Source organism: Lolium rigidum, chromosome 5 (assembly GCF_022539505.1).
Source record: "Lolium rigidum isolate FL_2022 chromosome 5, APGP_CSIRO_Lrig_0.1, whole genome shotgun sequence".
Taxonomy (NCBI): domain Eukaryota; kingdom Viridiplantae; phylum Streptophyta; class Magnoliopsida; order Poales; family Poaceae; genus Lolium; species Lolium rigidum.
Genome location: NC_061512.1, coordinates 185,893,633 through 185,917,576, shown reverse-complemented (window position 1 = coordinate 185,917,576; position 23,944 = coordinate 185,893,633). Strand labels below are relative to the sequence as shown.

The 23,944-nt window shown below is 48.5% G+C and overlaps 1 protein-coding gene and 1 long non-coding RNA gene across 4 annotated transcripts; one reads left to right on the top strand and one right to left on the bottom strand.

Moving 5' to 3' along the window:
• The first annotated feature begins 256 nt into the window (after positions 1-256).
• LOC124658219 lies at positions 257-5,338 on the top strand. Its single transcript, XR_006989075.1, has 3 exons — positions 257-328; positions 716-973; positions 5,211-5,338. It is a non-coding gene; the product is annotated as an uncharacterized LOC124658219 (long non-coding RNA).
• Positions 5,043-22,829, bottom strand: LOC124658217 (lysine-specific demethylase JMJ25-like). 3 transcript variants are annotated; one of them, XR_006989074.1, is made up of 12 exons: positions 22,706-22,829; positions 22,468-22,627; positions 21,566-22,145; positions 21,412-21,475; positions 20,615-21,311; positions 19,612-19,941; positions 18,990-19,301; positions 18,838-18,910; positions 18,649-18,734; positions 18,394-18,513; positions 6,130-6,284; positions 5,822-6,001 (listed from the first exon to the last, which is right to left on the bottom strand). XR_006989074.1 is itself a non-coding variant. In XM_047196615.1 (11 exons), the coding sequence occupies exons 1-11, from the start codon at positions 22,762-22,764 to the stop codon at positions 5,171-5,173; spliced, it is 2,619 nt and encodes an 872-aa protein (XP_047052571.1). In that variant the 5' UTR covers positions 22,765-22,829; the 3' UTR covers positions 5,043-5,170. The 3 variants fall into 3 exon arrangements, 2 of the variants coding, with proteins under 2 accessions (XP_047052571.1, XP_047052572.1); XM_047196615.1 differs by lacking the exons at positions 5,822-6,001; positions 6,130-6,284 and adding an exon at positions 5,043-5,308; XM_047196616.1 differs by having other exon boundaries at positions 5,821-6,284.
• Between the last annotated feature and the right edge of the window lie 1,115 nt (positions 22,830-23,944).

Genomic DNA, 23,944 nt, shown 5'->3' with positions numbered 1-23,944 from the left:
CTGATTTTCGTACGAGGCCAGCCCAACAGTGCTAACAGGCTTGTTTTTCTTCTGGGCCGGGCCAGTGACACCCATTATCCACGTTACAGGTACGTGCCGTGATTGCACAGAACTCAAACGTCGCGTGATCTAACTGACTAGGGGTAGTCCGGGTATTTCCAACCGAAGGTAAGATTCGTATTCGTTACTTATCTTTCCTAACAGGACGGGATCCCGGGAGTCTGGCCTATATATAGCTCAGCTCTCGTCCGTTCCTCTTCGATTTAGGGACCTGGAATCTGGATCTGGACTTCGGCTTGATCTGCTACACGGCGTTGCCTCCTCTTTCGTGCGTTTCTTCTTTCTTCTTTACATTGATTTTGTTGTTTAATCGACGACGACTTGGTCTGCTTTTAATATCCGCTCTGCTTTTCCTCCTAATTTGCAAATTTCTCTCTCTCTTGTTTCTTCTTTTTTGGATTGGATCTATAAACTGTGTTGGGTTTCTCAAATACTCTCTTCGATCTATACTATTTGTCACATGTTCAATGAACCTGGACAGATTTTAGGCAACATTCTGTCTAAATTTGTGACAAGTAATTTAAATCAGAGAGAGTAATTTATTCTCATCTTTATTTACACATTTGTAGTTCTCCTACCATACGGTTTCAATTTGTCTATTATGCATGGCGTCATTGCTCTTTCAATGACACCCTTCTTGCTACCAAATTTTCAGATTTCACTTTCGAGAATCATTTGGTCATATCTAGTGTTAGATCCACCGCCCATCCATCCGGGTGTGTCGACAACGCAAGGCTGTGCTACTGTACTTTGGCATTTTAAACTTAGTTGGCGATGCTTCAAGAAGTTTCTGGATCCGCCAATGGTCATCTTAAACCCTAATTTGGGTTTAGAAGTTTCAACTCAGCTACGATTGTCGATGAACAACAATTCATTGCGAAGCGAGGGCACAAATCTACATGTAGGTTGCAAGGTTAGTAAATCTAGTCTTCTTTGAATAACTTTTTTCACAATCTTGCAATTATTGCCATTCAAAAATAAATGCTAGAAAAAAGCGATAAATAATACATTGAACAGATACACCCAAATTTAGAAAAAGTTCTGACATGTTTCATGAGATGAAGGGAGTATATAAACTTAGTGATAGTTTTTGCATAAACACAACAAAGCTCATATCCATCAAATGCTTTTCAGAAATTAAGCCATGTACTCCATCTATCCTATTTTATGTAGGGTCCACACATTTTAGGTTCAAGTATGGCCATGAGTTTACCTTCAACCCAAAGCTTAAAGCTTATATTATTTTTAGAAAGTCAAATTATGTTAAATTTGACTAAGTTTTTACCAAAAATCATTAACATGCATATTATAAAATCAATTCATTCATTACTGGTGTTTTGGAACATGAGAGCATATGCTCCTATATTTTGAAATGCATATTACACACATTTTTTTTTTAAATTAAAACAAAAAGTTTGCATGTACATCTTCATGTGCTACACGCTCATAAATTCGTTTCGTAAAAAAATAACTTATCATGTGACGTGTGTAAAAAGATACAATTCAGTGCTAAAAATAATACTTTTCACAAGATAAATTTTCTCTTTTTACACAGATCACAAAAAATATTAGTTTTTCGTGAAACTTGACGAATGCACATATATTATAGAGATGTACATGTAAAAAAATTTGTCCAAATTTGCGACACTTCGAAATATAATTTTTTTGATAGAGGGAGCATATGCACCCGGGAGCTGAATTGTATTTCAGTTCATTAGATAGATATTGATTTATATGTTCGTGTGGTATCTAAAACATATTATATTTGTTGATTGATATATTTTTCTAAATATTTGGTCAAACTTTATTTAGTTTCACTTTTCAAAAATAATACTCCCTCTGTCTCGTGAAACATGTCGAAGAATTATCTAAATTTGGATGTATCTAGACACTAAATAGCATCTAGATACATCCGAATTTTGACAAACCTCTGACATGTTTCAGGGGACGGAGGGAGTATATAAGTATTAAGCTTTCGGATGGAGGTAGTAGATGTTTAATGCGAAAAGTTCTCAAGTGATAGGTTTTAGACACATATATTAGATGTTTTGGCGTAAACTCATGATTGAAGTGAATTCATGAAATACAAGAGTGCCAGGTAAATTAGGATGGAGGTGGTAGTTTATCTCGTTTGTGCTTTTGAGGTGGCACTATAATTAATGTTGAAAAAATGGCGTTGTATCTTAGCCAGCATATTAGGCATTTCATGATGCATTGGCTCTTCACACTGTACGTTCTAGTTAGTACCACAAGACTCTTTCTTTGTTTGGTTACATGTCATATCACCTAAATATCTAGTGGCATTGCATGTGGTAACATGTTATTATATATGTTAGACCGGTCATAGTGAGTACCATCTAATAAGGGCATCTCCAACCGAGCGACCCAAACGGGCATGCTGTCCGGGTGTCCGTTTGGGTCGCACGCTGCACCCAACGCGCGGACGCAACGCATATGTAATAAAAAAACAAAAATGAAAATGAAATTGGAAAACAACACAAAATAAATTTAAACTAGTGGTTAATTAAACTTAGCCCTATTTTGGGCAATTTTTACACAAAAGAAAACCCTATATGGACTTTAAACTAAAAAAAAAGCAAACCCTAGCCAGGGTTTGCGAGCACGGTGACCGCCGGCAGTACTACCCCCCAGTAGTACTCGTCGTCGGCGGCGTCGATGACGACGACGCCCCCCGGCGGCGACGCGTTGTTCCGGCTCGAAACGCCGGAGGGCACCGGGGACTCTGGCCAGGGCGACCACTGCGCCCTTTCCTAGGCGGAGTGCGGGTTCGGCGGGCTCGCCGGCCTGCGCAGCCGTGCCCTCCGCGCTGACTCCTTCCGGAGCTGCTCCTCCGCTGCGGCCTGCAGCTCCGCCTCTAGCCGGAGCGCAGCCCGACGCTCCTCCTCCTCCCGGAGCGCCGCCCGGCGCGTGGCCTCCTCCTCGCCGGCGCGCCATCTCGAGGAAGGCCCACGCCTCCGCCTGGGCGTCCTCCTAGGCCTTCCTGGCCTTCTCCTCCAGCGCGGAGGCGCAGCGTCTCGGCGAGGTGCGGCCATTTGGCCAGCTCGTCGAGGTTGCACTGCTCGCGGGACGCCGCGAGCGTCGCCTGCAGCTCCGGGTCGTCCTCCTCCTCCTGGTGTTGGGGTTGCGGCTGGGGCTGCTGCTGGGGCTGGGGCTGGGCCTCGTCGATGTAGAGGCCGTCGGGGCGGCGGCCAGCTTGCCTTGCAGGTGTGCGCGGCTGAGCGTGAGGCCGCGCCGTCGCGGACGTGAAGCACAGTGTGCCGGGGCGCATTGTGCTACACCTCGAACCACAAGTCCCAGTTGGGACTTGCGTCACCGTACGCGGGGTCCTCCTGGAGGTCCGCCGGCAGCTGCGCGCGGCGCCTCTGGATCTTCGCGACGCGGGCGCGACCGGAGCACGGGATGGGCAGCACCGGAACCCGATCTGGGCTCAGGTGCCAGCCGTGGGGGAGGTGCACGTCCCCCCACGGCATTGGGACGCCATCGTCCCAGAACATCTGCGCCACCGCAATGGTGACGTAGATCCAGTCGCGTCTGGGAGGAGCTGGCGGCCCCATTGCGAACGCCGCCGGCGCGACTTGCCGGCTGCTGCCGGCCTCGTGGTCGTTCGCGGACAGGAAAAACTCGCGCTTCGTGGCCATGGCGGCGCGGAAGCTCTAGCCCGCGCGTGCGTGTGGCCGGAGTGGAGAGTGGGGACACTCTGGATAGGGACAGTCCCCCTCCCCCAGTCCACATTTAATAAGACTGGGGCACCAACAGTTGGGCCAGCCACGCGGACCAGGCGGACACGCGAGGACGCCGCGTGCCATCCGCGGCCACGCACGGTTTGCGTCGTTCCGGACGCCGCGGCCGTCCGCTTTTGCGGTGCGTCCCCGCGTTGGCCGCATTTTTGTCTGGCTCGACCCATCCAAACGCGCGGGCGCGGGATGGGTCGACGCGTTGGAGATGCCCTAAGTACTACTCTTGCGCTAATTGCCGTGCCAAAAAACAATAGGCACTATAGAATGGAACAGAGGGAGTAATGTATTATGCATATGATATTCGTGTATAATATTATCTTCATAGTGCATGATATCATATTATAGTATCATCATGGTCCAGAAACTCAATTCGGCTCTCGGGTGCGTATGATCCCTCTACCATAAAAACATATTTTTAAGTGTTAAAAAATTTTGACAAAAAAATTTACATGTACATCTCCATAAAATATTTGTGTTCGTCAAGTTTCACGAAAAAATGATATTTTTTGTAGTCTAAGCGAAAAAGAGAAAATTTATCTTGTGACAAATCTTTGTTTCAGCACCGAATTTTATCTTTTTTACACACGCCACATGTCATGTCGATTTTTCATGAAACGACTTTGTGAGCGTATAGCACATGAAGATGTAAATGCGAAATTTTTGTTTCAATTTTTTGACATTTTAAAATATGTCTAACATGTATTTTAAAATAAAGGGAGCATATGCTCCCATGTGCCAAAACATCACTCCCTGTCATGGTCTCATTATATTTGTTGATATGTCGAATTTCAATACAAAATTATGTCAAGATGTATTTGGCATTATTTTTTCTAATTTTACGCTGGTATGATACCATATCCACCTATAATATTACTATGACCTCTTTGATTGTTAATTATGCTGATACATTAGCTTTTTGCATGATACTACCTAGTTTACCTTTACTGGCAGTTTTACTCTGACTATAGATAGTCTTATATGCCAAAATATTATTCCTCTATACGTGCAAGCATGACCGTTGATTCGATCAAATGCAACCTCTTGCAGGTTGCATTCTGGCAGTTTCTCTTAAAATCTACTACCACCTAGGATAACATGTTAAGAGCCACTGCGTTGCGAGTGACCTAATACCCATAAAAGGATAATACGTTGCATCATATTGGTAGTCATATTTTACGGCGATATCCCTTTTATGGCGATATAGCTAATACCGCAACGGATATATAATGCACAATGAAAATTGTTTATTTCTTTGTCGATCGCAACTGTTTCTACATAGCGCATCGATCATTTGCATAACCTACGCTTTCCTCAGTATATTGTACTTTGGCAACACTACTGCACTATACACTCTACCAAACACTCATCAACTTATTTCCTTCTTCCCCGCAGGAACGGCTGTAGACAATGTCAATTAACCGGGTACGAGAGCAATGCTCTTTCAGAATCTTCACGGCATGGTCAACGGCATATATTATCATCTTCTTCACCTGCACCCAACAAGAGGTAATATTGTTAGTAACAGATCACATGTCGATGCAAATTGTTTGCAGGTAGGCGACTAAGAACAAGGGCAGTGTGTCGACTGGCCAAAATAGAACAACCACTCCCTTCAACCCTTTGTTTGAAAGGCAACAACAAATTCACAAGAACTTAGGTACAGATATTTTTCGCTCGAATCTATATCCACATTTATTTTTGATGATATGGTATGCATTTTTAGAAATCCACCAGATAGATATATGACGACTCTTCAGTCATCGTTGGCTGCTCCGGCTCGTCCAAAACCACAACCCCGGCCTGCTCTGTCGGCGTCAAATTTGTTGTTGCCAGTGATGCCAATGACATCGCAGGTGTACTTACCGAAGCCGACGCTGATGCCGTCGCGGTCGTGGTGTTGTTGTTGTTGAAAAAGCTCGGTGTGGACATGGAGGCGCTCCCCGGCATTGTACATGGCGCCCCTCCATTGGCGACCACCGATGCCTTCATGCCAGTGGCCACACGCCAACCTTTCTGCACCAATGTCTCGTACTTGCGACGCACCACGTCTGCCTCTAAAGCTTCTTGCAACCATGATTCCAGCTCCGTCTTTGGCGGCGCCTTGTGTGGCTTGTGGAAGGGCGCCTTCGTGTCCTTCTTGTCGGCCACCTTCATCATCGCCTTGGGATCTTTCAGCGCAATGGCTACGAGGGCCAAGTGCGCAGCAGTGGCGACGAGGTTTGTGTTGGAAAGAGTAGGGATAGGCGGGTTAAAATGAAAATCGCGGCAAAAGAATAAAATAGAGATAAAAGTTGTGAGAATATGAACCAACCGTGGTGTTGTCACTGACATGACCCGCACTCCCAAGCCGCCTTCCCGCTAAATCCGGTGCGCCCACGGGGAGCCCACTGTCACGGGCGCCCATTATAGCAGGGACGGGCTCGGTTAGCCGGACACTCTATTAGGCCGCGTGGTTTGAGCAGTTATCTGTTCAACATGCCACAAAAGCCTTTTTAGCGGACTTTTTCAGAGACGTGATTGGAGATGTTTTTAGTTTGCCGATTTGTCCGGCAGATCGAGCACCAAACAGGGCTGAGTTCATGGATACATTGGCTCCTATCGGCTATGGCGGGCAGCCGGTTTGCACACCGACGTGGAATCTTCTGCCCATTTGGCGTCTAACGGCTAAGAGCAATTCCAATAGTGTAGCCAGCTGCTGGCTATAAGCCAAGTGCCATGTCATCTATAGCCAACTTAGAGCCAACATATACAATAGTGAGCTATAAAAATGTAATACTTTATCTATGTATGGCCCACCTTTCACTCTCACAAAGTGCCTAGGAGCACGTGCTAGAGCTGGCTCTTGCATAAGAGTCCACTCTCCTTCTCTCTCCTCCTCTCTCTCCTCCAATCCAACTATATGCAATAATATATCTATATTTTAATCACTCTTATAGCCATAGACTGAGCTAGAATGTTATTGATGACTTGTTACTTGCTCTAAGGGAGGCACATGGGCTTCAAAGACTTCTTCGATGCTCGCCAACGAGTTGTTTGCTGGCTGCAAGAGAGGTGGCAATCGCCCCGCCTGAGTGATGACGTTACGTCCCGCCTAAGGGCATGAGCAATGGAGGCAGCTGTCCAACTAGGATTGGATAAAACTTTTGACATATGCATACCATGTTGTGGTCTCATTAATATGTCTTTATTAATATGTCTTTCTCTCAAAAGCTGATTTAGTTTTTCTCTTTCTCTCTCACATTTCCACTCAATTTTCACTTTATGCCTGAAGAGGCTGCCTCCTTATCCGAACCTATTTTGGACCACTCGAACTAAGATAAAGCTGCAAGGCAACACCCCTAAAGCTATGCATTGGGCATGCCCTAAGTGATGACGTTAAGAGGTTATAAGCGTTTAAATATTATACCACCTGTCCACCTCTGTCTATAAAATATTTCTTGGCGTATCTTTTTTATATGTACACCTTATCTTAAATCGAACTATGGTTATATAGATTAGAGTAAATTAAGATAAAGTGTTTGCTAAAACACCACTCACTCAAAGTCTCATGCTATGTGCTGGCAATCAAACTTCGTGCATGTTTTTCTCCCACAGTGCGTAAATAGGCTTGTTAGCATCCAAGGTAGATGTAGAATATGGTTTTGAACTTGACCAGTCCATTTTGCATTTAGCACCTGCGTGTTCCTGGTCTGCCTGTGCTGCTCGGCGTGGTTTCAGCCAACTACACTCCACCGCTGATTTACTTTTCCAGCTAAGATAGTCATGATTGGAAGTATACTAGTATGCGTGTTTTTGGTCTGCCTGTGCTGCTTGGCGTGATTTCAGGCAACTACACTCCACCGCTGATTTACTTTTCCAGCTAAGATAGTCATAATTGGAAGTATACTAGTATGCGTGTTTTTGGTCTGCCTGTGCTGCTCGGCGTGATTTCAGGCAACTACACTCCACCGCTGATTTACTGTTCCAGCTAAGACTAGTCACAATTAAAAGTATCATAAACTAGTATCAATAGTATCAAGTATTATAAGAACCAATATTTGGTTGGATGGTTAGAAGGGTAGTGGTACCCCCCAGCCCAATATTTGGTTGGATGGTTAGAAGGGTAGTGGTACCCCAGCCCACCAGAGTTCAAATCCTAGAAATATTCTTCAGTGGGAGGCGACGTTCCCGTCGACAGCAATCCGTCTATGGTGACTTCATCAATCTCAAGACCCTGCAGAAACAAGTGAAGAAACATGGAGCCCTCGGCGCTGTCACCAAACCCCTTCGCAAGCGTGCCGTTGATGCTTTCGCTGCAGCCATCTGTTCCTCGTCGGTGCCTTCCGGTGCCGATGATTAGACGCCCCTTCTGCTCCTTGGCGCGACGGCGCCGATGCCTCCTCTGGATGGCTTGTGTTGTTGTTCTCCCCCGCCCTCGTTTCCTCGTCCCCCTCCATGGTTTCAGTAGTTTGTGCGTGAGTGTGTGTTCTCTCCTATGTATCCCCTGTAATTCTACCGGTGTTTTCCGTTTCGATGATTAAACACCTCCGTGATGTTAAGATCGTTTCGTGGAATACGCAAGGGTTGGCCTGTCTAAAAAAACGCCCCATCGTGTGTGACGCGATCTCTTCCGCCGCCCCCTCGATTGTCTATTTACAGGAAACTAAACTTGCTTCCATGGATGGCTTTGTAGCTGCGTCCATCCTCCCATCCGGCCTCACCTCTTTCGAATCTCTCGACGCCGTCGGGAGCTCTGGAGGGATCCTCACTGCTTGGGATCACCGCCAGTTCTCTCTGACCTCGGTTCGCCGTGACCGTTTCTCCCTCTCCACCTCCCTCCAATCCTCCCTCTCGGACCTTGACCTGGTTATTACCAACGTTTACGCCCCTGCTGACCACTCCCTGACACCTGCGTTTCTCGCGGAGCTTGAGTCCCTCGGCCCGCTCTTCTCCGTCCCCTGGCTCGTCATTGGCGACTTTAATCTTGTGCGTGATCCGAGCGACAAAAACAACGACAATTTTAACCTCGCGTTAGCTTCTTCCTTTAACGACTCTATCAGGAACTTGGCCCTGTTTGAGCTCCCCTTGCTCGATCGCCGTTACACATGGTCTAACAAACGCGACTCCCCCGTCCTTGCTCGTCTCGACCGAGCTCTTTTTAACCAAGACTGGAACCTAGCTCTCCCTAACTCTTCCCTCACCTCCCTCCCCCGCCCCACCTCTGACCATGTCCCTCTTTTGGTCACCGCTTCCACCTCTGTCCCTCGCGCGTCTGGCTTTCGTTTCGAAAACGCCTGGCTCCTGGATCCTCTCTTCCTCCCCACAACCCTTCCTTCTTGGTCTAGACCTGCTGCAAAGACGAATGCGGCGGGAGACATTGCTGCTCGCCTCAAGTCCTTCCGCTCTGCCGCCAAGGTTTGGAGACGCTCGCACCGTTTTAACCCTAAGTTTGAGAATAACTGCTCCTTCCTCATTGATTAGCTTGACCGGTTTTAGGAGTCTCGCCCTCTATCCGTGGACGAGATCCAGCTGCGCTGTCTGTGCAGGTTGACGCTCGAACGCCTCGTGCTCCAACGTGCCGCGCGGTGGAAGCAACGGGGAAATTCCGTGCGATTAAGGAGGGGGATGAGAACTCCCATTTCTTCCACGCCCGTGCTTCCCGGCCGCTGCGCCGCAACTCCATCCGCGTCCTCGACGTGGACGGCGTGGCTGTGGCCACTCATGACGCCAAGGCCGCCGCCCTCTACTCCTTCTACAACAACCTGCTCGGGCGGCGGACAGAGGTTGCCTGGGATTTCGACATCGACGCCCTCTACCATGCGTTGCCCATGCATCGACGACGATGGGCTTGTTGGGCCGTTTTCGGCCCACGAGATCGCGGAGGCGGTGAACTCCCTCGACCGCTCGAGTGCTTCTGGCCCTGATGGGCTTGGGCCTGGCTTCTACCGGGCTGCCTGGAGCTGCGTTGGGCCCGCCCTTCTTCGCCTGTTTGAACAATTCCAGTCCCGCGCCACCGGCCTCCTCCGCATCAACATGGCGCACATCGCCTCATCCCCAAGCTCGTCGGCGCCCTCTCCCCCGCCTCGTTTCGGCCGGTCTCCTTGCAAAATTGCTCCATCAAAAGCATCTGCAAGGCTCTCACCTCCAGGCCGCAACGTCGGATCGGGGCCATCATCGACGTGGACCAGACTGGCTTCCTCTCCGGCCGGAGCATTTCGGAAAATTTCATCTACGCCACCGAGCTCGTCCAGACCTGCTACCGCCGCCGCGCTCCGTGCATCGTCCTCAAGCTGGATTTTGCCAAGGCTTTCGACTCCGTTAGCTGGGCCAGCCTCCGGCGGATCATGATCGCGCGCGGGTTTCCCGTCCTCTGGTGCGATTGGATGGACGACATCTTCTCGTCCTCGCGCTCCGCCGTCCTCCTCAACGGCGTCCCTGGCAAGTGGGTCCGCTGCATGCGTGGGCTCAGGCAGGGGGATCACCTCTCCCCTATCTCTTCCTCATCACGGCGGATGTCCTGCACCGCCTGATCCGTTGCGACGACGTGCTCCAGCACCCTATCGTGGACGGCGCGCCCTGCCCCGTGCTTCAGTACGCCGACGACACGCCGATTATCCTCCGGGCGAAGGTTGGAGCGGGATGGCGGCTTCAGCGCCTTCTTCACCAATTCGAGCGCGCCACCGGCCTGTGCATCAACTACTCCAAGAGCACCATCGTTCCCATGCACGTCGCTCCGGATGTCCTCGACGGCATCAGGGAGGAGCTCCAGTGCCGTGTTGAGGGGTTCCCCCAGACTTACCTGGGTTTGCCCCTCTGCTGAAAAACTCCGCCTCGCCGCATTTGCGCCGCTCATCTCGAAGGCCGACAAGTACCTCTCCGGATGGAGAGCCCTCCTCTCGTCGGGTGGCCGGCTGGTCCTTCTGAATGCCGTTCTCGATGCTCTTCCCAGTTTCGCCATGGGCGCCATGGAGTTGCATGTCGGAGTGGTCGCTGCTTTGGATCGTCTCCGCCATGCCTTCCTGTGGGCAGGCTCTGATCGCGTGTCTGGGGCCCAATGTCTTGTGGCCTGGGACTTGGTGTGCAGGGCTAAGGAGGAAGGAGGTTTGGGCGTGCGCTGGACAAAACGCCTACCTGAACAAAACGCCTGCCTTTAGATTAAGCTCCTTCATCGTCTTCACGTGGCGCCGGAGGCCTCCTGGCCGCGGTGGGTCTGGGCCGCCATCGGCGACGCGTCGCTTGACTCGCTGGGGCGCTCCGCCCTCGTCTGCGGCTCCCACTGGTCCTCCCTCCTCCGGCTCCTTCCGCTCTACCGCAGCATCTCGCGGGTGGAGCTCGGGGACGGGGCACGCACGCGCCTTCGGTGGGACGCGTGGACGCCATCCGGCCCCTCGCGGCTCGCGATGCCCGAGCTCTTCTCGCATTGTACTCGCGCATGGCGCCACGGTGCGCCAGATGATGACCTGCGGGCTGGAGAACACCCTGGTGCCCCGCCTCTCCACCACCGCTGCGGCTCAGAAAGACGCGCTCCTCCACTTGCTGCACGGTGTCCAGCTCTGCGCCGCCCCGGATCGCCGCTCCCTCCCTCTCTGCGACAAAGGTGCCGAGCGGGCTACGCACCTCGGCTCTCTACAAGCTCTGCGTGTTTGGCGGCATTAAGGATGCAAACTTCGAGTTCGTGTACGCCGCCCAGGGTGCAGTTCTTTGCCTGGTTGCTGGTGCGCGGGCGCATCCAATGCCGCGCCAACCTGCATCAGAAGAAGATATTGGGTCTCTCGTCGAGCGGATGCCCTCTCTGCCCCGCCGCGCTAGAGACCGCCGCGCACATTATGTTCGGCTGTCCCTTTGCCCAGCGCTTCTGGGCGGCCATGGGCGCTCGCCCCGCTCCTGATCCGCCTGTGGCTGATGCCGCTCATTGCGCGCTCCCTCCCTCGGCCCCGACTGACACCGCTGCTACCCTCCGTCTCCTCTGTCTCTGGCATCTTTGGAAACACAGGAATGGGGTCGTCTTCGAGCAGCTCCCTCCCTCTCTCTCAATGCTCCGCAAACGGTGCAGAGACGATGCCTCCCTCTGGCGTGCTAGGCTCCCTTTGGAGCAGCGGTCTGACGTTGACCTCTGGCTTACCTACTTCCTCCCGGAGCGGCCGTAGTCCTTGGCCCGTAGTTCTTGAGCTCGCCCCCTTGTTGCGTTGGGCGATGCCTCCCCCTCTCTTGTAATTTGTTGTCCGCTTGAAAACACGGGGCTCCACCCCGGTCAGTTTGATGAAATGGAAAATTCAGGCGAGGGCTTTTTTGGCTCTCCCCGGTGAAACGTCAAATAAAAATCTCAAGACCCGCCGAATCAGTTCTTCGATGCAGTAACTTGGAGGCAGGGACGAAGACAGGGGCGCAACCCCCCATGCTTATGATTTTCCTTTGAACACAAGGCATATCAGCTTCTTATTTATGTGATTTTAGCTAGTTCTACCCCTACTAAGATTGGCCCCCTTTACCTCATTGTTCCTGCTTGGAGGTGCTCATAGAGGTAGGGTGTGTGTGCGTACATTCATAGAGAATGTATGAGCACCTTTGATTGTACTGTGTTTCGCAAAAAAAAAAAATTATGATATTACCTCCACATTGCATAGTATCGTAATATTATCGTAAAATAGTATCATAGTTTGATCATATTTAATATTTCGTATATTCTCAATGCAAATATACCAATCACTTTATTAATTATCAACCAGTGTGCCACATCAAATTTCACGAAAGTAGCATGCATGATACCACTTTGATATTTTCACTGTGGCTAGTCTTGGTCTGCCCATTTGATTGGATAAGGCTGTCGTTATCTGACTAGATAACAAATGCTTGAACTAGATAACCTATTTCGTGCATGCCGTGTTTGGAGGACATTGCTTCCCAGCTACGTCACCCAAATGTAGATAGAACAAATGTGTAGGTAATAACGCTGTACTAATATTACTGCTAATATTTAAAACAGTGCAACATAAAAAATTTACATATAAAAACTTAGAAAAATATAAACAAATTACATATGAAAAATTAGACTACTTCTTTGATGGTCCCGCCTCGTCGTCCTCACGGTGGCGCTTCCTGCTCGCCACCTCCTCCGAAGAGACGGTGTCGTCCGACGCGTCGGAGGAACTTGTGTCCTCCTCATCGACGGTGCTCGCCGGCTGCGCCTTCGCTTTCGCCTCCGCCTTCGCCCAGGCCGTCGCCGCCTCCTTCCTCCTCCTCCTCCTCAGCCTCCCATTCCTAGCCGATGTCCAACAGCGAGGAATCATCGCTGCTAGGACTCGCAGCTTTGTCCACCAGTGGCGCCATCCCGGCGGTTTATACTCGCTGTCGGTGTCTGATGGCTGATGGCAGCTAAGAGAGATCGCTCATTGTGAGAGAGGAGAGCTTTTGATGTATGACGGCCGGTTGTAGATCGAAGAAAGTGCACACGTAGGGGTCTTATTGAACACGGATGAACGACGACGCAGATATCAAAGAGACTGGCGGTTGCTCTTCCGCAGAGTTCGCACGCCATTCCGGCGGTTCGCACGTTGATCAACGCAGTTGTCAATGCGACGGTTCCCCATCCTGACAACTGCACCGTCCCTAGTATGCAGCGGTTGCGCGTCCGTCCGTGTGCCGCTAACGGTCGGTCCCACCACGCCTCGCCTTGCATTTCGCTGTGTCCAGCGTATCCGAAGTGTCCCCTGTAGCGGGGATGGACTCGAGACACCGGACACCATATTAAGCACGCCGGACAAAAAGAGGCTTTAAACGCGGCTGAGAACGCTTTTTTGTCTAAGGCACTCCAAATCCCTTTGGGGACCCTTACGGTACTAAGATAATCTCCACTGATTTTGCATTTTCGTTCGAAATAAACATACTGCTTTCACCAGAAAACAACACTAGGATTTCTCCATAATATTATGAAATTACTGATCCAACAGAACCGTTAACATGCTTGTACAGAGCACGTTCCTCCAGACATCCAAAACCCTCCTACGGTTAGAATGCATATCTAGTTTAGAGTAAATCATACAAGTATAGTGTTACTTTCAACTAGAGGAATAGTTGTGCTTTGGCCACCAATCAACTCAAAGTAGCGAAAATTAATTAAATATTTCGGTCATACCAGAGAGGATCCCGTCCAAACTCTTTCATTCCATTGTATTTTTTTATAGTGTAAAAAGTGGACATAAAGCCAAGTTGTTATTTATGTAAAATCTTGATGAGCATGTTCTTCTCAAATTTCGTCGCTACAAATTTAGATTGATCTTGCTTCGAGAGAAGTATGGTGTACAGGTGATAGTGTTCTTCTCCTTCAGATCTAGACGCGATCTACTCTAGGTTGAAGATGATGGCATTTAATGAGCATCTAAAAGGAATCTAGCGGGATAGAACTAGAATGGGGATTGGCCCCTCCTTTTATAGTGGCTTTGACCCTCCCAAACTTGGTCGAGGGGTAACCACAGACTAGCCCAAGGAAACGGACAGCTATCCCTAAGCAAACCCACAGCCATTCCAAATAGGGTGGAGATGCTGACACCCCTGCTGTACTGGAGCTGTCCACCTCATTCCTTTAGGGGAAGGAGGCAACAGCCAGCTCGTTTTATGCAGGCAAACTTGGAGCTTTTCTCATCTTTTAGGTGCATCATGGCTGGCATCATCTTCCCTTAGTTTTACTCCTACTGACCTGCGGTGGCATCTTGACGGCATCTTTTATGATTCCTCTTGTGGAGGGAAACTCTACGAGGCCTTCTCGTAGCCTGGAAACGGTTAAGTTCTAGACCTCTCGCGAGGGATCCTTGGCGAGGAGTTCCCCTTCTCGCGGAGACCTCCTGTCTCTCTCCGGAGAGGGATTCCTTGTCTTATGTTAGTGGGCTGCCCAGTGCGGCGCTACCACTCCAACCCAAACCCCACTGCAGGATACGCAGTCTGCTCGGGCCTCGCCGCGCCAGAGAACAAGATCTGAGTTAGGTATGTTCTGGGCGCATCTATCGTGTGTTTGGGGGCCAAACATCTGCCGGTTGCGCCGCCCGGCCTCGCCACCCACGACTTTTTCGGTCAATTGTACCAGTAGTTTTCTTACTCATCTTTTGAACGCTATTGTGGGCGACCATTGATCAACGGTTGCTAACCACGCAGATGGACATGTGAAAGATGCTGGACAAGTTTCGCGCTGAGGCCATGTACTCCTCCGATGAAGAGTCCGATCACACGACGCAGACCATGGCTACTATTGCAGCCACCATCCTCCAGGAGGACAATGCCAGCCAGATGTCGATGCACCGGGACCTGTAAAGGGCCGCTCAAAAAACCTGTCGCGCAACAGAGTGGAAGAGCACCTCCGGCTCCACAAGGACTACTTTGACTGCACCGATCCAGTGTTCCCGAAAAAAATGTTACGACACCCACAGGATGTCAAGGGACATGTTCATGGTCATCTACGGGACGTCAGAGACTATGATCTGTACTTTTAATGCAGGCCCGATGCAACAGGTGCGCTAGGCCCCACCTTCTACCAAAAGTGTGCCGCTGTTCGCATGCTATCCTATGAAATGGCTGCTGATATATTCGATGAGTATTTTCGAATGGGTGAGAGAACCCGCCTTGAGTCCATGTACTGGTTTTACCGAGTTGTGATTGTCGTGTTCAGAGAATATTACTATAAAGAGCCAACTAGGAGCAAACCCACAGTTGAGGATACAAGGCAGTTATTGTCTATCAACGAGTAGAGGGTTCCCAGGAATGCAGCATAATTGCATGCAATGGAAATGGAAAAATTGTCCATTTGGATGGCATGATCAGTATAGAAGCCATGGAGGGATGCACTGTCATTCTTGAAACCTTGAAGCAGTGATATCTCAAGATTTATGAATTTAGCATTCATTCTTTGATATGGCCGGTACCAACAATAACATCAATGTGTTGCACCCATCACCGGTTTTCAACAGGTTTATGCAAGGAAAGCTCCTCAGGTGATCTACGAGATCAATGAACATGAATATGACAAACCATATTATCTTGTTGATGGCATCTACCCTAACTGGATCATAACCAAACTCGGAAAAGACGAGAAGGTTTGCTAAGATGTAATAGGCTTACAGGAAAGATGTGGAGCGGGGATTCGATGTGCTCCAAGTTTGGTGGGCAATTGTCCATCACCCGGCAAGAATATGATCGTTGAAGACCATGCATAAGGTGATGACCCGTTGCGTGATCATGCACAACATAATCGTTGAGAACGAGCGTACTCATGGCCGCAATAAGCACCAATGAGATTTTCAAGGTGAGCTGGTTACGCCAACCCATCGGGCATCATCCTAGCAGCATTATCTGCATATGATGTTGAAGTCACTGACAAGAACATATCCAAACGCCTATAGACAGATCTGATTGAGCATCAGTGGCATTGGCTAGCCATGTAGATAATGCATAGAGGCTAATATCATCTTATTTTCAATCAATGGCATTGGCTAGCCATGAAGATAGTGCATAGATGTTAATATCATCTTATTTTTATGTAGACTTTTAAGAATTTAGATGTACTAAGCTGAGACTACTTTGAACATGTTTATTTTATCATTAAAATATCCCAATTTATGCAAACGCACAAACGGATACATACAATAATTTTGCACGTCCGAAATGCGTCGCCCCGTTAGAGATGCCCTAAAAACACTGCAATTCGAGTTAGGACTTTAAAAGGCGCCACCATTCTAAACTTTCTCCGAAAACCACAACCCGTCCCTCTAATTCTTAGAGATATCACTGATCCGACAATTTGGGCTGTTTAACGTTATTTCTGACAGGGATGGTCCCCTGTGAGGCTGACGTGGCAAGGGTGTGATGGTTGGAGGAGACGTACGGTAGACTGGTTCAATATTCTGGACTTTTCTGTAAAACGTCATGGAACCCACACGTCCCTATCTTCTTCCTCCCAATCCCCTCCTTGGTGTCCGCCCTCGCCTGGATGGGCTCGCTGACCATGGCAGGTACGGAGCAGCCGCGGCTAGCTCGCCCTTGCAGGTGTGGGGGCGCCGGTGTGAGCTTTGGCACACACACAACCAGCTTGGCGGTGAGGCACCTCAATGCCAGGGCAGGAGCGGCAGTGGGCAAGCTCCGGACAGGGCAGCGCAGGTTCTCACCGGAGCAAGGGGATTGAGTCCACGCTGAATAACTAAAGAAAAAAAGAAAGAGAGAAGAAAAGGAGTAGAAAAAAAATTGACACCACAACCAGCTCAGCGGTGAGGCACCTCAATGCCAGGGCGGGAGGGGCAGTGGGCAAGCTCCGGACAGGGCAGCGCGGGCTCTCACCACAGCTAAGGGGATTGAGTCCACATTGGATAACTAAAGAAAAGAAAAGGGGTAGCAAAAAAAGATTGGTACCCATGGGGTGGGCTCTACTTGGCAGAGAGAATGAGAGAGGATAGATCTGACAAGTGGGTGCGTTGGCAATTTACAAAAAAGCTAAGAATATAAAACCAGTTTATCGTGTCTATTTGCTTACTACCAAGGTGTGCAATCCTATGTTTTTAATTGTGTTCCCACTTGATCCAATGGCTATTTTTCAAAAGGTAGTGTGGTTAATGAGGACTCAATATTCAGAGTCAGTTCCAATGTTATCTTTCTAATTGTGTTCCCACTTGATCCAATGGCTATTTTTCAAAAGGTGATGTGGTTAATGAGGACTCAAGATTCAGAGTCTGTTCCAACGAAGGGGGGAAGGGGTTCCAAGGAAAAAAAAACTACAAAATCCATTTGTTCGCTCTCATTACAACCTAACTACATGTCCCGTCAGTGAATTGTGAGGGAACAAAAAGTGTATGTATTAAGAAAGAGAAAAGTTGCAACACAATCTCATTCTGAAATGCATACCTGGAGACAGTCCGATCTGATCATCCTATGGCTACTGCAGTTCTTCCTCCCGCCCTCGGCTCTACCCCTCTCCAAGATGCAAACACAAATTCGGCTGCCGTGCTTAGTGCGCAAAGTCATGTCAGCAGTGGGAATGACCAAGGTGGCATGATGTCTGAACAACAACAATCGCTTCGCTAAGATGCAACTGAATTGTTCACGGTAGTTGCAGCAGAGGGACTAGCACGGGTCCAGGGTGCTAGCACCTCAAGGGTCTGGACAATGTGCGCATTGTCGGAAGTGGCACATCAAATGTATTAATCAGTAGTGTGCGGTCACATGAGTGACGGCATGTCAAGACAACAAACAGAGGAGGAAAAGTTGATGCGAGGATGATATCAAGGAGATGGTGGCCAGTGAGGATGGAAAGAACATTGTGCAAAAGGAGGTTGCTTTAAGATGTAACGTGGCTGATATTTTGTAATTATATGCTTACTTGAAAGGAAGCAACACACCTTCTGTTACGATCCAAAGTTGGGTACCTACCATGTCGTAGCTAGTCTTGGAAAAGGAAGAGAATAGAGCATGCTGGAGCTCATATGCATTGTAATATCTTCTTTACCAAGCTAGTACTACAACGGTCAATGTCACAGGAAATGCATATCTCATGCAGGATGATTAAAACGTGGTTCATCGAAAAGCTCTTTCATATGCTTATAAATCAAAAGGTCTCACTTACCTCTAGTTTATCTTCTTTTGCTCTGTGGTTCTTAGGAAGCTTGCGAAATTCCTGAGTTAACTTGAGACACTCCTTGACATTCTCCGGTGATACAAAATCTATAGCAATCTTCGTGCAAGACTGCAACGATGACGATGAAAAGTAGTCAGTTACATAACATGTCGAAGTCAGACTTGAATACTATTCTCCCAGCTCTCCCCTATCTAGTACAGGTAAGGAATTGTGACACTGCAATAGTAAAATGAGACTATTTACCTTGAGATTCCGTACTTGATGAGGGCACCCAGCAGGTATAAAAACTGCCTCTCCAAGTTTTTGTACAAATGTCCAAGGCTCGATTCCTTAAAGGACATAACAAAAGTTCAAATAAATACAAATCAGTCACTGCAACCATTGCTGTACAGAACTGGCAAAATATTACAAAAGCAGATAAACAGAACTCACCATGCTCCTCTTTAAGTTTCCTTTTATGCTCCTCGGTTAGATAGAATGTTTCATCATGTACAGGGTTAAATATCTGCATTTGAACATAAGATGACAGGGGTTAACCATGATGGCAGCAAGTACAAGGTTGTGCATATTACACCATTACCAACCTTCTCAACTGGAGAACAATATATATGGCGAAATTCCTTTGAATGTTTACAGAGGTACATTTTCAGTTTTTCAGCATCCTCCCTCCTGAAAATATCCCATAATGCACCTCCCTCTTCATCATCGATGTAGTTAAGAGAGGATGCATGATTTTCACCCACACAGCTTTTATGACATTTATCATTTCTATTAATTGCAAAATTCCCACAGCAATCCTTTTCATCCTGTGCTTCATGTCTTGCCTTCAAGTTTTGTATTGCATCTTGTTGTTCTTCAGAAGGGACAACTTTTGCAGTATGCATCAAAACGTTAACCTAACAATAACCAAAATAATATTACTTATAGAGAATAAAGTTCCAGCAAGATGGAAATACTTTGTAGAACTAGCACCCGTCAGGGCTTTACTGTTGGTCCGATGAAATCCAATGCTCCACATTACAAGGAAAACATACAGGAGATATAGGAATATTGCTTCCAAGGTGAAGACTTCAACAGAAGAAAACAGATAAGGACTCTTGACAAACTAATTGAAAAAATGTCTTGACAAACCAAGTACCAAAAGATAAGGTAATCATATTGATGTGAGTGCTTCACAATTGCTGAAGAAGTCGATTGTTTACTTACTGCATCAGATATATCACAATGAAGCTTCGTAACAGAATCTCCTCTGCCCAGTTCCTGGGTACAGCCATAAGCTATGTATGACTTTGGGCCCATATCAATCTTTAGAATGTCATCAGGAAGTAATGCGGAAACACTTAGAGAACCAGATTTCAAGTTTGTGTATGGTTGAAAGGGTAGAGAATCGATGTATTTCGCTCCATGCGAAGGCAAAAGCTCCTCAAAATGATTTGAAGTAGGCCAGTCCTTCAATTTAAGCATTTCGGGCCAGTGGTTTTCATACATCCGACCTTCATAATATCCATTGAAGAAATCCTGTGTGCATATCTCAACCTGGATAATGTAAACACAAGGTGTGAATTTTCTTTCTAGGTAATGAGAAACAAGATACATAATAACTCTGCCGATCAAGTCCGCATGAAACAAATTAATTGTCTGAATTTATGTTCTCTTGGAGCATCAGAAACATCAGACGTACCATTAAATTACATATTTCAGATAACTATAATAAGAGTTATTCTTGCAATTGGCAAAGACAGTATACACTTTCCAGCAAATGAACGCATGAGACTAAACAAGTTTTTCGGAGTCATGGTGAATGAATTGACAGACAGACAGACACCAGGACCTTATTCAGTTATTCCTGTTAATGAAGAATACCTTTTTTTACCATAGGAGTTCTCTATGCTATTGGACATCCAGGCATTATTTTATGTTAAGGAGTCCTCCATGTTAGCTGACACCAGGACCTTATTCTAGGTTCATGATTCTAACTGTATTAAAACCGAGTTGGAAAGCATAGAATGCTTATAATGTGTAGAGACTTGTTAAGTAGGCAACACGATGAGCTACCAGATACCCTTGGGAGAAAAAGATTTTGTTTCAAAAACCACGAAGTGTTTTTACATATGTAATTAACTGCACGATAATTGTTTCTATTGGTTCACAAGAAAAAAAAATACACTCTAACGCATTCAAGTCTAGATATGGAAAGTATTTCACTAACCTCACAGCAAGACAAACAGTCAATAGCCTTCACATTTTTCATATCAGAGCTGGTACTAGAACCATGTACTGCAGACCACATATGTGGTGGCTCCCAGCTCAAATCTGGCATTTTCTGTAGTACCCCTTGTACAATAACAGGCTCTCCTTTCACCCAGTGGCTCTGGAAGTGCTTTAGATCATCCGCCTCCCCATTGTCTGATTTTGGACAGTATATGCAGTTATCTGTTGAATTCTCTCTGGTGGCAGCATATCTTGAATTTTCATTTTTAGTACACTTGGGACATTCTCCGCTTACAATATTAGAAGGTTCTAACTTCTTATTCAACCACGAAGCATTTAAATCGAGCTTATTTAACCAATCTTTTGGAAAGATCTGCCTCAACTTAAGAACATGCTCACCGCAACCACCAAGTTCAGTTGGAGGGCAACGAATAATCCCGTGAGAAGCAACCCACTTTTTACTCTTAGGCTGGCAACTGGACAAGTCTGTTCCTTCGCAGTTTATTAACTCGGGCAATGGATCACCACCATGCATATAGTCGAATCCTCTATTAGGGTAAGACACCAGCTCTTCCCGACAAGTGCCACCCTGTTGATCCTCTTCGCGAAGCTCCTTACAGCATGCAATGCATAGTTCGTACGAGCAGTTTGGACAGCTTCTATGCAGATCAAAGATTGAAGTTCTGCAATTGTCACTGGTTCAAATAGAAAAGAATCATAACTGTAAAGTTTGAATTAACAACAAAAAGAAAAGAAAAAATAGATCAATTCTGAATGAATGGAGCAAGTCAGTACCAGAACACCCTCTCATCATTCCGGCAGTCAGCTTGTTCCACATTCATCTGAGACAATTTCAGCCCTGTTTGCGAGAAAACAGGGTAAGTAGTTAGAATTAGTTGCAAGTCACAGCTGTCTTTGTTGCCCACATGCTCTGAAGACTCAAGTTTACCTAGAATCTTAGCCTCTGTCTCTATCTCAGCCATCTGATCCTTGTTTAGCTCCTTCAGACAAGGCATCAGGTAGTGCAATAGATATCTAGCATATTTTACTTTACTTTCAGCGCCACCCTCCTCTTGAGCTGCCACACCCAACGTATCTACCTTATCTGATTTGACAGACGGGTTATTAATCCCATTAGAGCTTACTAGGGAGGAGTTGTCATTTGCTTCGGTTGGTGCCACCCCGTTACAAACACTGGTCGACTCTACACCAGCGGGATCGGCCTTCTTTCTCTTTGCAGCCACCCCGTTACTAACACTGGTCGACTCTACACCAGCGGGATCGGCCTTCTTTTTCTTTGCAGCCATCCCGTTACTGACACTGGTCGACTCTACACCAGCGGTATCGGCCTTCTTTTTATTTGCAGCCACCCCGTTACCAACACTGGTGGACTCTACACCAGCGGGATCGTCCTTCTTTCTCTTTGCAGCCACCCCGTTACTAACACTGGTCGACTCTACACCAGCAGGATCGGCCTTCTTTTTCTTTGCAGACGATCTACCAATCTTACATTTTCTCAAAGGTGGGCTCTGCAAAGGGGAAAAATACATACATATATTTTAGACCTCCCTATGTGCCAAAAGAAGTACAGCTGGTGTGCTTTCACAAATCTGCCAGCATGTCAAACTCTCAAGACAACCGATGGCTAGACTTCCTCATCACGGGCTCTAAAACAACTTATACTAGACTAGAAGCGGCAGTATTTTCACAAAGAGAGAATAATTCTTTTAAAACAGGGACATCCTCTGTATGAAGCTCAGTAATCTAAAGTCTCAGCGTCATGCTGATTGCTGAACTGCTGCTGTCTATGTTAGCACTAGCAGAAAACAAGCCAGAAATAGTAATCATCACCTTGGGCTCACTCTGCTTGACTTTGGCAGTTGGGGCTTCACATATAAAGCCGGGCCTTACGTCCTTATGCTTTTGCTTGGCCTTGCACCGTATACAGCTGCAGATTCCGCGGCAGCACGGGCACTCGGCTCGAACCTCGGCCAGGGTTAGCTCCCGGTACCTGGAAATTCACAATCCCTCCTGATGACTTGGCCGGGCACGGTGGTAAGCGGGGCGAGAGGGAAGAGAGCAGCAGTACCGCTTGTTGAGGCAGAAGGTGCAGTAGATCTTCTGGCGGCACCGCCCGCACTTGACCATCGTCCTCTTGGCCGTACCGCATTGGTGGCACGACGACCCCGCCTTCTTCGGGGCGGCGCCGCCGCTGCTCGCCGCCGCGGCCACCGCTTCCGTTTCCGCGGGCAACACGACGACGGCGCCGGCCCGCGGCGCGTCGGCCTGTTTAGCCGTGCTGCTGCGCGGCCTCTTGGGCACGGGGTCCCACGAGGCGAGCGGGCGTGGGGACGGCGCGGAGTCGGGCGACGGCGAGGGCGTCGCGGCGCGGGGGCGCTTGCAGGGCGGCGCGGGGTGCGGCGGCCTCTTCCTCTTCCTGCCGCTCCTCTTCTCCTGGTGGACGCCCCAGTCCTCGTCCGCCCCGGGCTTGTGCAGGGCCCCCGCGTCCCGCCCCTCCTCGTCGTCGTCCTCCGTCTCGAGGAAGCCGTACGGCCAGCGCAGGGCCGGGTCGATCCGGTGGACGCCCATCGCCCCCATCGCCCCCGCCGCCGCCGACGGGCAGAGCAGAGCGCGGCGCGGCGCGAGGGAGGGGAGGGGGGCCGCGAATCGGGAGCCGCGGTCAGGGCGAATCCAGATTCGGGGGCTCTCGATTCACGATATACTGGTTTCCAAAAACGAAATCTCCCGGATTGATTGTGTAGGCTAGCGACCTGTTTCCATATCTCAATCTGGCGGCAGGGCGGCCGCAGATCAGGTGGACCGAAGGGCGAGGAAGAGGGGAGGAGAGGGAAATAGAGGTACAGCAGAGGAGGCACGTGGGAGGCGCGCACGGGCACGATGCGATCACGAGGCGCCCTCCCGTTCGTTTGATTCGGTCACCGTCTCCGGTTGGTCGCTGCCGCTGGGGTCGCTGGGTTTCTTTTACTACCCCTGTCCTGTGCCTGCATCCTGCAGTGAAACGTAAGTAATGGAAGTTTCGTTCGTGTCAAGTCAAATCGGGCCGATTTTGAAAAAAGACAAATCTAACCTTTTGGCAGAAAACTCTACCATGAAACTACTATCTCCAAAACTGACCTTTTTAGCACCTACCCTCCCCCTAGGGTATGGCCAATGCGTGGCCTCAACCCGCTGCCCAGCCGAAGGTGTCGAGAAAGAGACCGCTTGAGGGTGGCAGGTGCTGCCTGCGAGAGGAGGCGAGTTACTCCTCCGACAATAGATGCAAAAGGAACAAGAGAGAAAAAAAATTAGAGAAAGGGAAAAGAATGCA

What these genes read in the sequence shown, in the direction of transcription:
- LOC124658217 (XM_047196615.1), bottom strand. Translation starts at nt 22,764, where the DNA reads ATGGTCAAGTGCGGGCGGTGCCGCCAGAAGATCTACTGCACCTTCTGC. An exon ending in TCAAGCAGAGTGAGCCCAAG is followed by an intron (nt 22,146 to 22,467) that starts GTGATGATTACT and finishes TCCCCTTTGCAG; the next exon opens with AGCCCACCTTTGAGAAAATG. An exon ending in AATGATGAGAGGGTGTTCTG is followed by an intron (nt 21,312 to 21,411) that starts GTACTGACTTGC and finishes TATTTGAACCAG; the next exon opens with TGACAATTGCAGAACTTCAA.